This window comes from Haplochromis burtoni, unplaced genomic scaffold (genome assembly GCF_018398535.1).
Source record: "Haplochromis burtoni strain Fernald_Lab_line unplaced genomic scaffold, NCSU_Asbu1 Contig_98, whole genome shotgun sequence".
Classification (NCBI taxonomy): domain Eukaryota; kingdom Metazoa; phylum Chordata; class Actinopteri; order Cichliformes; family Cichlidae; genus Haplochromis; species Haplochromis burtoni.
In genome coordinates, this window is record NW_024582459.1 from 315,692 (window position 1) to 331,215 (window position 15,524).

Consider the following 15,524-nt stretch of genomic DNA (forward strand, 5'->3'; position numbering starts at 1 on the left):
GGGTATTACAGCATACTGTAAAATCTCTTTTATGGATACTTACAATTGAGACACCATTTTAATAAAAATATTAAAGTTGCAAGGGATTATTCTGAGGAGGGGGGGCTCATTGATATGTTTGTCGACACATATAAAGGTAAAGTACATAAAAAGCTGATCTCGAAACTGTACTCATGTTTACAAACATACAGGACCCACTCCACCCAGTATGTTAAGAACAGATGGGAGAAAGAAGCACATATTACACTTACGTATGAAGATTGGTTGAATATTTGTAAAATAAACATAACTACCTCTAGCTCCCCTCTTTGGAGGGAATTTTCCTGGAAGGACAGTATGCGATTTTTCATTACACCTAAGTATATGATACACTTAATGTGCCTTCCAGTAGAACATTATTTATTTTTGATTGATGTTTAACATTAGTTATCCTGACTGAGTCAAGCCTGCACAGCCAGGAGTGACCATCAGGACACAGACGGTTGACTTATCAGTGTAACTAGCAGGCTGAAAGAACATAGAAGCTAGGCATTACAGTATTAACACTTCATAACAAGTCAGCATGGTCTTAGGCATTGGCAAGCAGTATCTATGATTTCTTACCAACAGACCACAGAACCATTTTCCAAGTTAACTTTAAAAGAGCTCAAGCCCAGACAATGTGGTCATTAATTTCTTGTCTGACATCCATGAAGATCACTGGCATTTCAAGCTGGTTTCAGCCTCATCCCCTCTGTAGAACATTTTTGGACTTTCTGAATCTGTTAACTTAATTAGCTTATCCACTCCTCAAACACTCAGCCTTTCCAGGGTGCTCTTCTTTCACTAAATCATATTACTAACTTGTTGCAAATTAATCAAATTAGCTGTTACATGTTCCTCCAGACATTTTTATTTGTTTGTTTTAGCATTTTTTTTAAAAAAAAGAAGAAGCAAAATTCATTCCCCTGTCTTATCATTTGACATGTTGCCTCATACGATTTTCAGATAAACCTGCTTAAATACTGTGCAAGTCAATAGCTTCCCAACTTTTTGGTGAACAGTGTTTTGATGTCTGTTTTGTACCATCTAATTATCAAAACAATCCCAGTGCTAAACTGTCTGTTCAGAGTGAGTGTAAAGCTTCTGGTCTCTATTCAGTGCAGATGGAAGCGGGCTGGGCTAAGCAAGAGAAAGCTTAAGGTGTGTGTGTGTCTATCTACCCATGTGTCTGAGTGATGTATGTTAGTGTGTGCTGAAAACACTTTCAAACAGTTCATTACCCAAGCAGTTGGAAGGCCATTTGCCAAACAGAGTAAGGGCTGTTAATAAGATTAAAATCTCTCAGTGCCCCACCATCAAGAAAGAACCCCTAGTGAAACACACACATCATAACACTCACGCACACACACACATTTTTTGCCTTCTCCTCTCGTCTGAAACCAGTTAATGAAACCAGCATTCTTGTTTTTTCACACAAAACCAAAGTAAATTCTCATGTTGACTGCCATTATCATTAAAGATTTTATGGGCTCCATCCTCGACACACACATTTACTTTCACCAATTTCCACCTGCTTCCTCCAGAACTCCCATCTATAAGGGCTATAATCAGCTTTTAGTAGCTTTTGTGTGGCTGTGTGTAAGCATCAACGTCCCTCTGTAGTGTGCTCTATTAAATTTTAATTAACTTCCCCTTCCCCCTCCTCAACAACGAATATTCTTTCAATTTACGATGTGGAGATACAGAACAGGGCAGAGAGATATGTATGTCAATGGCACAGGAGTTGTGGCGGGGGTGGGGGTGTATAGAACAAAAAGACAAAAGAGAAGGAAAAGTGAGAAAAAGAAAGGATTTGGCGCAATTCGTTTCCCCTAATTTCTAGCATGCACAATATTAAGGCCATTACAGACTGCCTCTGTCAGCACATTTGGAACAACACATTAGTTAGAAGGGGGATGACGATGATGAGGAGGAGGAGGAGGAGGAGGAGGAGGAGGAATAATAGGAGAGTCTGTGGATCAACCTTTGAATAAGCTGGAATCCAAAGCTTGTTGCTGCAGTAACAAATACCTCTGACAGCAACAACGGGGCTTCTTGACTTTCTTATCCTCTTTATTGTCCTCAACAGTACTTTCACACTTAAATAGATAATGCATGTTTTTCTTTGTTTTGGCATTCAGGTATGGATCAGCAACTTTCTGCTCCCACTGATCCAACTGTTTAATATGCCATTAGCACCACACATGTGTTAAAGATCAGTTTTTTCCCCAACACATAAAAATAATAGTGACTCAAGATCAAAGCAGCAGATCTGTGACATCAGTCATTATTTTTGTGCTTCTTCAGCTATCTTTCCCATTTCTTACGAGATGTTGGTTTCGTTCTGCAGTTTTCTAGACAAAAAAAAGAATTCTTCAGGTGGTATACACTGGTGGATCCCAAACTTTTTGAAACCTCAGGAACCCGTCACAGTGATTTTGTTTTTCCTCGGTAAACTTTCAAGATGAGGCATTCAGGTGTAGGACAGCACCCTTCCCTTCTACAGGAAAAGCTGTAAGTCAAGTCGGTTTTACTTCTTTTATGTTGTTCTTTTGTAAATCTTCCCCTCACTGCTCTGACAGCAGTAATTTCTGACTGCAGTGCTTCTGGCAGACTTGTGAGCCGGAAACCATGTCATGTAAGTATCACAGCTGGCAACCATGAAGTGTCTTGCCCAGTCTTAGCTACACTAGAACTATACAGTATCTAAGCCTGCCAAGCCAAAGGGTGAAAGAAAATGGATCCTAACAAAAACAACCTGTGAATGCTAGCACTGATGCGTGTCATTTTCGCATATAAATAGTGTTTTCAAAAGTGAGATGGCTTAGTGTGGATTTAATCTTAATACACTCTTCTGCCTCTTTCAGGCTCCCTCCCTTCCTGCGGTCTCCCTCCCTCCAGAGCAGTGCATTTGTCTTTCCTCTGGTAATGAGGAAAGGTCTGCAGAGACTTGAGACTGAAGCTTCATCAGCAAAGGCCGGTCTCATCATGCTGCACCGTGCACAACAAACACATACAAATAAGAGCATGCACACAGACGCGCTCTCACTGGCTTCATCAGCAAAGACAAGTGTCATCATGCTGTGAGGTGCACATATATAAACACACGCACAGGCTTCATCAGCAAAGACCAGTCTCATCAAACAGCGTCTTGCACATGCTCGTAGAAAATGGGAGAAGAAGGGTGGGGCTGGGGGAAGAGGAAAGGAAAGAGAAATACAGTCCAGCAGAGGCAGTGCAGGTGATTGGACGATAGTATATTGAAGGGAAAAAAAAAATACTGGGAGAACAGGAAGAGAGAGCTAAAGAAAGAGACGCAAGGTGACAGGGGAAGAAAAGAAGACAGAAGCGACAGTGTGCCGAAACCAGGCCTAAGTACAAACAGTTTTATCTGTTGACACCCACTACCTCCTGACATGGCCGTCAACTGTACTTATTACCACATTCTTTGTAGATACACCAGCCTGTCACCCTGACACAAACACACCAGGGTTTAGAAACACACACAAAACCAACAACAGTTTATTCACCAGCACACCGGTTCTAAGAGGTGCACAGTAATCGTGGTGGTACACTGCAGGAGAGGACATAGCTTCTTGTACAATACACCCTCGCACTCTAGTAATTTCCAGTAGCAGACAGGTGGGTGCGATGGTCTGAACTCGGGGGCATCTCTGCACTGAGTCTGTCATACTGGTGTTTAGCCTTGCTATGGGCTCAGAGGCTTGCAAGTTTGCTAGGGATGTTATGACAGAGCTGCCTACATGGGTCAGCGGGCAAGAGATGTTTACTTTTGCTCTGTAATAGCAGTATATTGAGACAGAATAGTAGTTTTGTCCTGAATCAATCTCTGTGTTAATTTGAATGAAGTCACAGGAGTTTTCTAATGATCCTATAATAGAGAAGCTTCAAGTCCTAAACTACTGTATATGACACTGAATTGATGGTCTGTCTGATCTGAAAGAGCTGAAGCCAAAACAATTCATTTCTAGTTGATTAGCTAAATGACTAATCAGCAATTTTAAAGCAAGATAGAAGAAAATTAAAGCAGGTTACAACATTAAACCTTTAATTATATTAAGCTTTAAAGGTTCTTCCAAAAAAAAGCAGAGAGTAATGCCTATGTATGTTTCGTTATCTGATTTTTAGCGCAACATGAACAGCAGAACAAGCAAATACCATGTTTCTGTCAAAATTATTCAGAAAAAAAGGTTTAAATTCTTCTTCTTTGGTTCCAACACATGCTTTGGATATTTTTCTTTTCAATATTTTGCTGAAAGAAACATAGAAATTGTTTTTCACTGACAGCAAGAGAAATGCTAAAATACTTTTTTTTTTTTTGATTGGTTTCATTTCCTCTCCTAAGAAATACAGATATAAATACAATTTAAATCAGTTCCTCGTTAGGTAGGTAACAAAAATAAGGGGCTAATATTACCTTTAAGACAGATCAAATAAAACAAATAAAAAAAAACCCTATCAAACAAACCACATGTCATTCTTCCTGCTGTTAGTGGAGGACAGAGTGCTGCTGATCCCATCAGTGTGTAAAATTTAATAATGAAACTGCATTTTAGCTTTGTAAACATGATTTAAATGTGATTCACAAGAAGAGGATTTGAGGTTTCTTGTTCCTGATAGTAAAATGATCATTTTCCACTGCTGTGTTGAAATCAAAAGGTTAAACAACCTAGCAACCATTATTTACTTTGATATTAAATCCCAGTGAAAGGCTAATTATATTAGATCTCTATTTAAGGTTTGTAAAAATGTTGCCAGGCAAAGAGCAAAAATGTCTTCGTAGGCTGGAATGGATTGTTGCCAAGCAACACTTAAGTGTTTTTGAAAGTTTTCTAGTTGTACAACTATTGTAGCTTCTGGTCTTTTCAAAATAAAATATGCAGCAACAGCTCCACATATTTATCTAATTTCTGTCCCTGTCAAGAGACCACAGTATAAAGACAGCAAGAGAGAAAGACAGGTAGACACACAGGACAATGAGAGGTGATCAGTGCACTGGCAGGGTTGACCATGCAGTGAATACACCCACACCCATACGCACCTACACACACGCACACACACAGATGTGACATTGCAGTGACACACAGGTCTGCAGCATGTTCCCCAGAACTGTTTCCTGAGCAGATGGTCTGTGTGTGTCCACTTCTGTGCCGGTGTTTCGATATGTGTATGTGCGTGTGTGTTTGACCTTGACAGTCAAGTTGATATTGCTGCCAAATTCTGACTGAGAGACAAGAGGCCACTATAGGACCATACAAATACACATGGTCACACAAACACATACACAGACATACATACACACACGTTTGACTTTTTTCACCCTGTGCAACATGAGCGATCGACATACTGTGGGCTTTCTCACTTTTTTTAATACTGTATACAAACATGGACTGAACCACAAGGTGGCACTGTTCCCCCATCCTTTTGCACAGTGAAAGAGAGAGAGCAAAAAGGCAAGTGTGCATTCTTGTGTGAGTGCATGCATGTGTGTGTGTGTGTGTGTGTGTGTGTGTGTGTGTGTGTGTGTGTCTTCACGCCTTCTGCAGTGCTGCTCTACCGGCCTCACCTTACTTTTTAACTGACATTGGTGCCTGTTATGGCGCATTAGTCCAGGCATAACTGGTTCCTATATATAAGTACACACATAGATAAAATAATCAAAGATCACACATGCATTAACAAGCATTCACACACCTAAGAACCCCCCCCCAAAAAAAAAAAAAAAAAAATTACATGGAAATAAGGAGAAGCATCTGCAGTTTCTCTGAAAAGCAGGCTTCCTGCTGAGATTACTTCCTTTTTAAGTTTTGCTCTTAATTCTCAGGAGGTGGTAATAAAATACTGATGAATATTCTACTTTTACCCCTCTTTATCAAACTGCTTCTTCACTGCTGACTCAGGTCAGACCATGTTAGTTTTCTCAAAATCTTTACAACAAAACTGTTAGACTTTACTAAATGGCATGTGTACATAAATTAATTAAAAACAAAGAAAAAAAAAAGGATTTTTCAATATAGGCCCCAGCTACTAAACGATTCACTCTGTCAATCACTAAGGTGTCTGTATTCATAAAATGCTTGTAGTACACTAAACGTTTAAATTGACATGTTTTTACCTTATTATTTTAGAGGTGGGTGGAATTTCACTCTTAAGATATTGTCAACTCAAGTAAATGCTGTTGATTTAAAAGAAACTGAAGGCATACAATCAGCAAAAAGTGCAGCTACACATCTGTAACTATGCACAGTTTTGTTAAAGGAATATGTATTGCATATTTGTCTTTAAAAAAGGAAGATCTGGGTAGTTGAGAAGCATTAAAACATCAGTTGTGGCTTTCTGTATGCCATATATACATCAAGTTATTTCCTTCCACTCAAGATGGTCACTTCCACTAGGAGGCACAAGTTTACTTAATGCCCAGTCCATGTAAATGAGGTTATTTCAAAAAGCTGATAGGCTTAGGTATCTGTGCATACCCGATACATAACAGATGTGTGTAACCGACTCTGTATGTGTGTGAGTTTGTGTGTGTCTGTATGTCTTTGCAAGACTTGGTGTGTCTTGGAGCCGGAGGCCGGCCAATTCAAAAAGCCATGAATGCGTAAACAATACGCTCTGCAATTCCCAATCAACACCTCCACACCACCCACGCCTTGTAATCAGACAGAGTGGGAGAAAGAGAGAAAAGACAGAAAAGCCATCACTGGCATGTCTCCATAATCAAAGTTGACAGAGGGGAGAAATAACATACTAATCAATGGTCCTCCACATCCAGTACAGTTCAGGTAATTTCAGTTTACTTATTTGTTTGGTTATTTTTTGTCTTCTTCAGGGGAAACTTGCCACTCTGGCACATTACAAACAATAGAAAAGCCCAAACTGCCAGTGCATAAACACCCAAGCACTCAAACACATAACACAAGAGAAGCTCATTAAACTTATAACATACTGTAAGATGCCCAGATGGCAGACACAGGAAAACACATTTTACTGTACAATGAGAATCAAATGCAGACAAACAGGGTTCCGAAAGTCACCTTAAAAGGAATAATTGGTGCTGCTAAATGTGCTGAAACTCAAGTTGTTTAAGCATAATCTGTTATTCATTTTATAATACACTCATTTTCTCCTTCTTCCTTTCTTCCCATCTCTCTCTTGTGTTCATCTCCACTGTAAGATATTGTCTAACCATGCTGCCCTCTTCAAGTCAGTTCCATGCTTTTCCTTTCAAAGATGCCTTTTCGACAACTTCCCTTTACTTAGTTTTTCAATTTTCTTCCCCTCAAGCCATCTTTCTTTCTCCATCTTTTCCATCACCCTTCCTCTCACATACTCTCTGCTGTCAAGGACACAGGCTTCTCAAAGAAGGGGGGGAAAAAATCATATGAATACAATGAATCACTCTTCTCCTTCCACCTTCTTCTCTCTTTCCTACCTCCTCCTCCCTCACTCCCTCCATCTTGTTCGCAAAGATGTCTGAGGTGCTGATTTCCCTTATGCCTGTCAGGGCAGAGCAGCGCTGGGCAACAGCAGTTAAGAGTCACAAAATGTAAATGTATGAATAAGAAAATAAACCGCAACAACAGCGTGGACACAGATACACAGTGTGGTTGACAATCTGTTTGACCATCTGTCAGCCTCACGCACTGACATAGTTGCTTTCTGAACTTGAAAACACTGTGCGAATCTGTGTGCGTCTGTGCAGGTGTGCTGTTAAATCTGGACCAGTACACCGACTAATTTTAAACAGAACTGGTTATTATGATGACGCCACTATCCATTTCTGATTTGATGGATTCATAATACAGTTCACTTAATCTTTACCATTTATTTATCTTGCAAATAGTGGTTCTTCAAACTTGAGTAGCCATAGTATAAATTCAATGTGTGTTTAATGTCCTATTATCTTTAGTTGTGTGGCATGATATATTTTTTTACCACTAAAACAGCAAAACCTATGGGGGAAAAAGCAACGATTGGCAAGAAAATGGCATTACAGTTTACACAAACTCAATATCTGCACAAAATATCCATTTCCTCTTTGTCCTGTTAAAGGTTATCAATCTTTAAAGCAGAAATGGAAATTCATACGCTTTTATTGATACTAGACCCATTATCGAGTGTTCTTATTGGCCTGATTCTTTACTGATTTTCTCCATTGACCTGTGATCAGATTTCTTCTTTAAAAAAGCAGACTTACATAGTTTTTCACAACTGTCAATAACACAATATTACCCGAGGCTACACAGAACAGCCCAAGCCTGAAAGCCTGAACAGAAAACTGCCTACAGGTCAGTGCCTTCACCCTGATAAGAGACAGAATTATGAATTCATTGCACTTTCCTCAAACTACAGTATACGATAGAGTAGAAATAAAATGTGCATTGAAAAGCTTTACTGCCAGCAGTAACAATAACTGGACTGTAGCAGGTGGCTGAGGGGAGCACTTGTTTGTAAATGCAGTAGCTGACATTTATTTTTTATCATACCTGTAAATATTAGCTATCTAATTAGCCTGCTGTTCTCTCTGTTACACTTGTATAGAAAACACTCATGAGCTCTGGTAGAACTGGAAAAGATGCTAAAAAGGTGCAAAAGAAGCAGGCAAACGTAACCCTTAATACTGTTTCACTTGTTGTTCAGCTGATTTTCACTTATGTGAAGAAGATTTTGTGTGAGTCATTGTTCTCCCACTGACACAGACAACGTTGCTTTCTCTGCATGCTGGAAGTGGGAAATAAACATCACGGTGTCTAGATTAAGAGGTAGCATGAGCAGCACCCATGCAGCTCTGCTGTTCTGTTTATGCCACACACTATGCGTTATGGTGGGTGGATTTTGATAGCTTTGCAAACAAGTGAACCAATTAAAACTGTTTTGCGATGCCCAGCTAGCAGAAATGCATGCTATCAATATAGTGCTGTATTGATAAGCTCAAAAGCATAGATTCAGATGGATTGGACAACATAAAGCTGGGATCCCTACGGTTGCTAGTTATGTCCAAGGCACTGAGTGGAAGGCTTGTTTCAGCTACTGAACCACAGAAACTGCTCCAGGGAAGCTTTCTTAGCTTAGCTTTCCTCTCCATGCTCAAAATGTGGAAAAGGACTCTAACCTGGCAAAGTCGAGGTCTGCCTCCCTGGACATGGTGATGTTGGTGAGGTTTTGCTGGAGGACAAAAATGTTCCTGCACATTTTCTTGATGCCAGACTCGCTGATCCTCTTGAAGTATTGAGCCCCATTGATCAGAATACAGGAGATCAGATGACCAAGACCTGGTAAGAGATGAGAAAAAAAGAGGCATGAAGGATATGTGATTATATCAGGAAAGATATATTCAATTCTTTTTATTTTTAAGGAAATTTGGGAATAAGAAAGAACATTTTAACAATGTTTTCAGACTCGCAGGTTCTTTGAAAGTTGTTGAAGAGAGCTGTATTTTAAAGGCAGTTACTTAAACGTCACCCTAGGGGGGCTGCTGACCTTCAAAAATATACTGGAACTTGTGTTGCTGCAAGGCGGCCCCCATGGCTTCCTCTATGGCTGAGATGTCCTTGTTCAGTTTGACCACCAGAGGGTCATAGTCCATGCTCTCAACATTAGCCACAATGGCATAATTTCCTTGTTTGGTCAGGGGGATCAGGTAATGAAAACAGTGCACCCTGGATTAAAACAGGGAAAGAAAAGAGAAAATAGACAATTAAATGCTGTAGATAATTAATAGGTTTTTCTTCTCCAATTTTTTTTACCTTTCGCTGTCTGAAAATTAAAAGTTACATATTCTGCTTTGTCAAGACCATTGTGCCATCCAAATTCTTTGACAACTATGTATTGATATGCCGAAATAAACTATGAACTATGCTGAGTGTCCAACATGAGAACGACAAGGAAAAATGGTGAGTCAGGAAATATGTATGAACTGTATTATTCTCTGCGCTTTGGAGGTTAACATAGTTAGAAGGCACTTTAGCGGGCAGAGAGTGTTCTCATTCCTCAAGCCCCACTAAACCTACTCTAATACTTATAATTTCTACAGAAATCATTCTGTTTATAGAGTACTCATAATATATCCACTTGTACAACTACCACTACATCACTGTTGGATACCAGTCACCTGAGCAAAGTGTTGTAGAGCAGATTGTTGAATATGCTGTGCACTTCTGAGGAGTTTTAAACCTTAAATGGAGCTGCTTATATACTTAATGCCATGTCTAATAAATCTACTAAGGTCAATTGTCCTTTCAAACTATTTAATTTGTAGAAAGCACACTTATGTCTATAATACAGTTTTGTGTATTTTTCCTCGCATATTTTATCTTGAGTGTTTTAGAGGCAGTAGTTAAAGGAAGACTGTTGTACCAGAATGGCAAGAAAGCCCCCAGCTATAGCAGAATAACTGGGTTGAAGACCTTGCCAAAGAATTTTTGTATTCACCTTTTCCTAGTCAGATTTTTGAGCCGTTTTTTTTTTTATGGATTCATAGCTAAATGCCACAAATAAACTAAAATACCAGAAATGCTCTTGATTATTGTTATGTAAAAATGTCATTTTAGAGGGATTATTAAGTGGAAATACCGATAATAAGTAAACCAACCCTTTAATCTCAACCTTATCCAAATATTTCCTGCCCATAGTACAAACATCTAATAATACTTTTAGGATTTTAATAGTTAGAGCAGGTGGATTTTGACCTATCCTTTAACAATACATCCTGTTTTTCAGGTTCCCTAAAGACCTATAAATTAGTATGAGGTCTTTGAGGTCCACAGAAAGCTAATTTCGGTCTAGACTTAAAAAGTCAATAGTTTTATAATTCCATAATCACACTGCCCAGAGCTGAAGGGTATAAAATTATATGGGTGAATTTCTCTTCCTCCCTAAGGCAAAGCCAACAACTACACAGCATTTTCAAAGCCTCCATCCGACCTCCTTCTCTCTCTATTCAATCATTTCTCCCACTTAGCCCACTCTAGCTTTCTTCTTTAACCCCCACTCCTACTTTAACTTCACTCATCTCTGTTCCATCTTTTCATCCACCCCCCCACCCACCCCTTCTTCTTTCTTGCTCATGGCTTCATTTAGCTGGTACCACTATCAAGGGAAATTTGCTAGATGGGGAGAGTCAATGGAGTGTAGCATATAGCTAGACATCAGCCTCAGGGAGGGTTTTCTACTGGAATCATCAACAATATTGCATAAGCTACACAATGGTCTGGAGGGAAATAGTAGTACATGGATGGATGGAAGAAATGGGGAGGGATGATGGAGGACTATTAGAGGATGTGGGTGTGAGAAAGTATATGGTGTGGTAAATTAACTTAGATATTGACATTCAAAACACACGCTGAAGATACATTTCTGAACTCGTGCATTAAGGGCATGCGTGTGATGCCACTGGTTCTTTTAACTCATCTGATTTAATGACACGTGCTCTGAGCAATGTTGTGTGTAGGAACCAAATACACACGGCTTGAAAGTTTGGGGTAACTCATAACTCGCACTTGTATTCGTTGAATGACCTTGTACAGTAAAAGGAAATATAACCAAGACATTGACAGACATTTTTAGTAAAATAAACATTTTGTCCTTTAAACTTCACCTTCCTCAAAGAAATGCCCATCTGCAGCAGTCATAGCCTTGCAGACCTTTGGCATTTTGCTGAGGCATTCCAGAGAAATTTGACCCTATGTTTCCCAAAGCGTTTCTCACAAGTTGTATTAGTTTGACAGCTGCTTCTTACATACCATATAATCAAGTTGTCAACATCAATCGGGTTGTGTTCCAGTGACTGTGCAGGCCACACCATAACAGAGACAACAGCATTTGACCGTTTCCTCTTTAAGCAGTTTGGACCTGTGCTTTGGTTCAGTGTTCATTTCGCTGACCAGTAATTTTCGTCACCGAACTTTTATTTTTTGCCAAAAACAAGACGATAACTAAATAAAATGTAACTGACAATGACGTGTACTGACAAGTTTGTCAACAAATAAATATTTGATGAAAATTATCCTTGAGAGACGAGAGCCAATCAGAACTGAGTAAGTTCTAAATAATTTAGAAAGGTGGGACGAGTTTGGATGCATGCACATTATGCAATAAGGTTAGATGCGCCTATTTGATCAGCCCTTGAGAAACAATACAACTTAGAAACAAAAGAAATCGAAAACTTGCTGTCAAAGTGACTGCTTTGGTCACTGTCCTCCTGTTTGGAAACTAGCACCCCCCACCCCAAGTCTATGTTTGTTCGACAATCAGAATCTTCATCTCCTAGTGGCCAGTCTCACATGGATTTGTCTTTGCAAGTTTGTCTTACATTCGCATCCCAAAGCTGGCATCAAGGAGCCACTTCTTCACTGTTCATGGTAAAACATGTGTCTTCTGGATACAAAGCTGCTTGTTGAGTAAGACCAGTAACTCTTTGTTTTCTCAAACAATACACTCTGATGTACTTTTCTTACTTGCTCAGTTGGTTCTCGCTCTGTCTGTTTTTTAACTGCTCTGTTACGAGAGTAGTATACTTCTTCTAAAATCTGGCAATTTACTACTTTGATCTTATTTTAAATGGGGGGGAAAAGCTTTTGTTTCAAAAACAAAGACATTTAAGTGACCCCAGCCTTTTCAGCGGCAGTATAATTCTGCTTCTTTGTTCAGTGACGCAAATGAATGTTATGAACGTAGTGATTACAGACTTCCTGGGAAGAAGGTGAAGGGGAAGTGCAACACGCACAGTTAGAGTGGCATTATTTGATGTGCTTCAAATAATATTCACATAAAAATATCAGGCAGATAACATGTGCAGGAGGACCTTGATGAGTTGAGGCTCATCATTGCCACATGAATCATTATGGTGGCAGCGTACAGACTTGGAAAACAATGACTGCAGTTGTTTTGTTGCATGTCACACCATGCCAGTGAATGATGATAGCTGAAGCAATAGAATTTCCCAGTGATATTATTTGTTTTCAAAACATTTTGTCTTCCAAAATCTGTTTATGCTAAAAACTCATTACCTTAAGGTGAATACATCACCATGCTCGTATAATTCAATTTGACACAACCTGCTTTTAACTCTGCATTTAGAGTCTAATGCTTTCTGTGTATGCATTGTTTATACTTTTATGACTTGCCTAAAAAAATGATCAACTATTATGACCAATTTCTTTATATTAAGTAGGTATTGTAAAAATATTTGTATAAATAAAATAATTAAATATGCTGAATTTTGTCATATTACTGCATAAAGGAGAGACATAAGATCTGGACAACATAAATCATCCTTGAACGTTTATATCCCTCCAGTGAAGAGTTGGGCAGTTTCTCCTGCATACCTGACCTCCAGATGCAGCACCAGGAGGCAACGGTCTGCAATATCTTGGAAGCCCCTGGACAGGTCGTTGAGGGTCTGGAGAATCTGCTCCCTGCTGCGTTCACTCTCTCCAACCACCTGGCTGTCTGTTGGGATCATAGAGATGTAGGAAGATGAGAACACACGATAGGCATAGAAAAACTCAATTATTGCAAACAGGAGCAGTTGAAGTGAGTAAAAGGACCATTGTAAATGGTTTCTGCATCCTGTGTTACAGCTATTTGAAAGGCGGTGTGCGTACACTCATTTAACAGGTGCTTTTTAAAACATAGGGGATGAGTCAAGTATTCCGTTAATGTGATTTAATGTCAAAATTTAAAATATGTGCAAAAAATAAATAAATGTGTACATTAACTAAGGCACTTGTCTTGCCTTTGTTACTTCATGCTTATTATATTTTGTGGAGATTACCTAGTTCTTATTGAAAAATAATGAATATATTTCTATAACTTTGAACATCACACATTGAACGTCTGCATGCTGGTCGACACACTGCACAAAGGTTAAAACAGGGTTAATCAGTCAGAGATAAACAGTTTTTGAGGCTTTCAATTGTAAAATATGTTTTATTTTGCTCTTAACTGAGTACTATTGATTCACTATTATTGATTCACCCACTAATAGGGAAAACAACAAGTATGATAACCTGTTTAAAAGAGGATGATGTTAAAATAAGAACAAGAGCAAATGAGTTTACTGCACATGTTGTATTGGTACCGCAATATATTGTTTTTATTTCACTTTATTGTACTGTGTTGATATTGTATTTGTATTGTTGTTGCAGTGAATTGTATTGTATTTTTACTGTGCTGCCTGTTCCCAGCACTCAAAACAAAACTGAATAAGTACTGTAAGTGGGTAAATGGGTAACATATATGAGGAGAAATCATGCCATTTTAGCTTATATAGACGAGAAAATAACAACAAACTAATCTGATCAAAAAATGAAGGGACCACTCAATCAACACATATCACAAGTCAGTTAAACTTCGGGGACATCGATCTGTCCAGTTAAGAAGCATGAACCATTGTGAATCCATCTCAGCTGCTTTGGTGCAAATCAAAGTGACAACAGGTGCACTGGAGAAGCAACAACAAGACAATCCCCAAAAAGGGAATGAATTTGCAGGTGGTGGCCACAGACCATTGCTTTCTTCTTATCCCTCCTGACCAGTTTTTCTCTAATTTCGGTTTTTGTCAGTGCCCTGTCACTGCTGGCAGCATTAGAGAGTAATTACAGCCCAGTCAGGTTTCTCATATAGTTTGTTTATTCCAGTCATGGCCCATCCATACCTAGGTCTACTTTGTCTCCCAGCACAGTCTCAAGAATGTGGATGAGATAGCAGGAGATGGGCTACATGGGTTACATAAAAACAGGTGGACAGGTCCATATTTGGCATCAACCCCACAGCAGGACTGGTATTTGCTCCTTAGTACAAGAAGCAACAGGAGGAGCACTGCTAGAACCTTACAAAATGACCTCCAGCAGACTACTTGTGCATTGTACTAAACTAGAGTGTCACTCTTTTTACAAAGTTTTAAGGTTTGGAATCTGCTGAAAAGTCCTTGAAAGCTAGGGAAAGGCCTGCCAGCCCGTGGTGTTTTACTTAAACTGCCCTTGAGCTCCCAAACATTGTCCTAAGATTGTTATTAATGTGTTGTTTTGTTACTCTGCAGTAATAAGCATGTATTCCATTCCATATTGGCATTATCAAGTTCTGTAAATAACGTTAGCTCATATGGTACACACATTCGCAAACTCATTAGTTCAGCTTCACACACTTCCTGAGTCCTTCAGCATGTTCCTGTACTTTCTTCCCATTACTTGTGCTGAGGCAGCAAGAGCATGTGTCACTGCACTGCATTGTAAGCCACACAAAAGATCTGAGTGTGTGTGTGTGTGTGTGTGTGTGTGTGTGTGTGTGAAAGAGAGAGAACCAGAGAGCATGATGAGTGCATATAAATTCAGCTCAGCATAGATCAATGGCCATAAATTAACAAGGAGAGGAAAAGGAGAGAAATTGGCCCCGTCACTCATATGTAAGTCTATTTGGTCAATGAGGCGTGTGTGTGTGTGTGTGTGTGTGTGTGTGTGTGTGTGTGTGTGTGTGTGTGT

At 39.3% G+C, this 15,524-nt stretch overlaps 1 protein-coding gene across 2 annotated transcripts in view; it reads right to left on the minus strand.

The window, feature by feature from the left end:
* exoc4 (exocyst complex component 4) overlaps positions 1-15,524 on the minus strand; it is a 156,461-nt gene that overhangs the window by 8,390 nt on the left and 132,547 nt on the right. Inside the window, exons 17-19 of one of the 2 annotated variants that reach the window (XM_005927181.2) lie at positions 13,371-13,494; positions 9,526-9,704; positions 9,158-9,317 (exon numbers count right to left, since the gene is read on the minus strand). In XM_005927181.2, the coding sequence (XP_005927243.1) occupies positions 9,158-9,317; positions 9,526-9,704; positions 13,371-13,494 (463 nt within the window). Of the gene's footprint in view, positions 1-9,157; positions 9,318-9,525; positions 9,705-11,102; positions 13,299-13,347; positions 13,495-15,524 lie in introns of those variants that run through there. The other variant, XM_042222931.1, reaches the window with a different exon arrangement.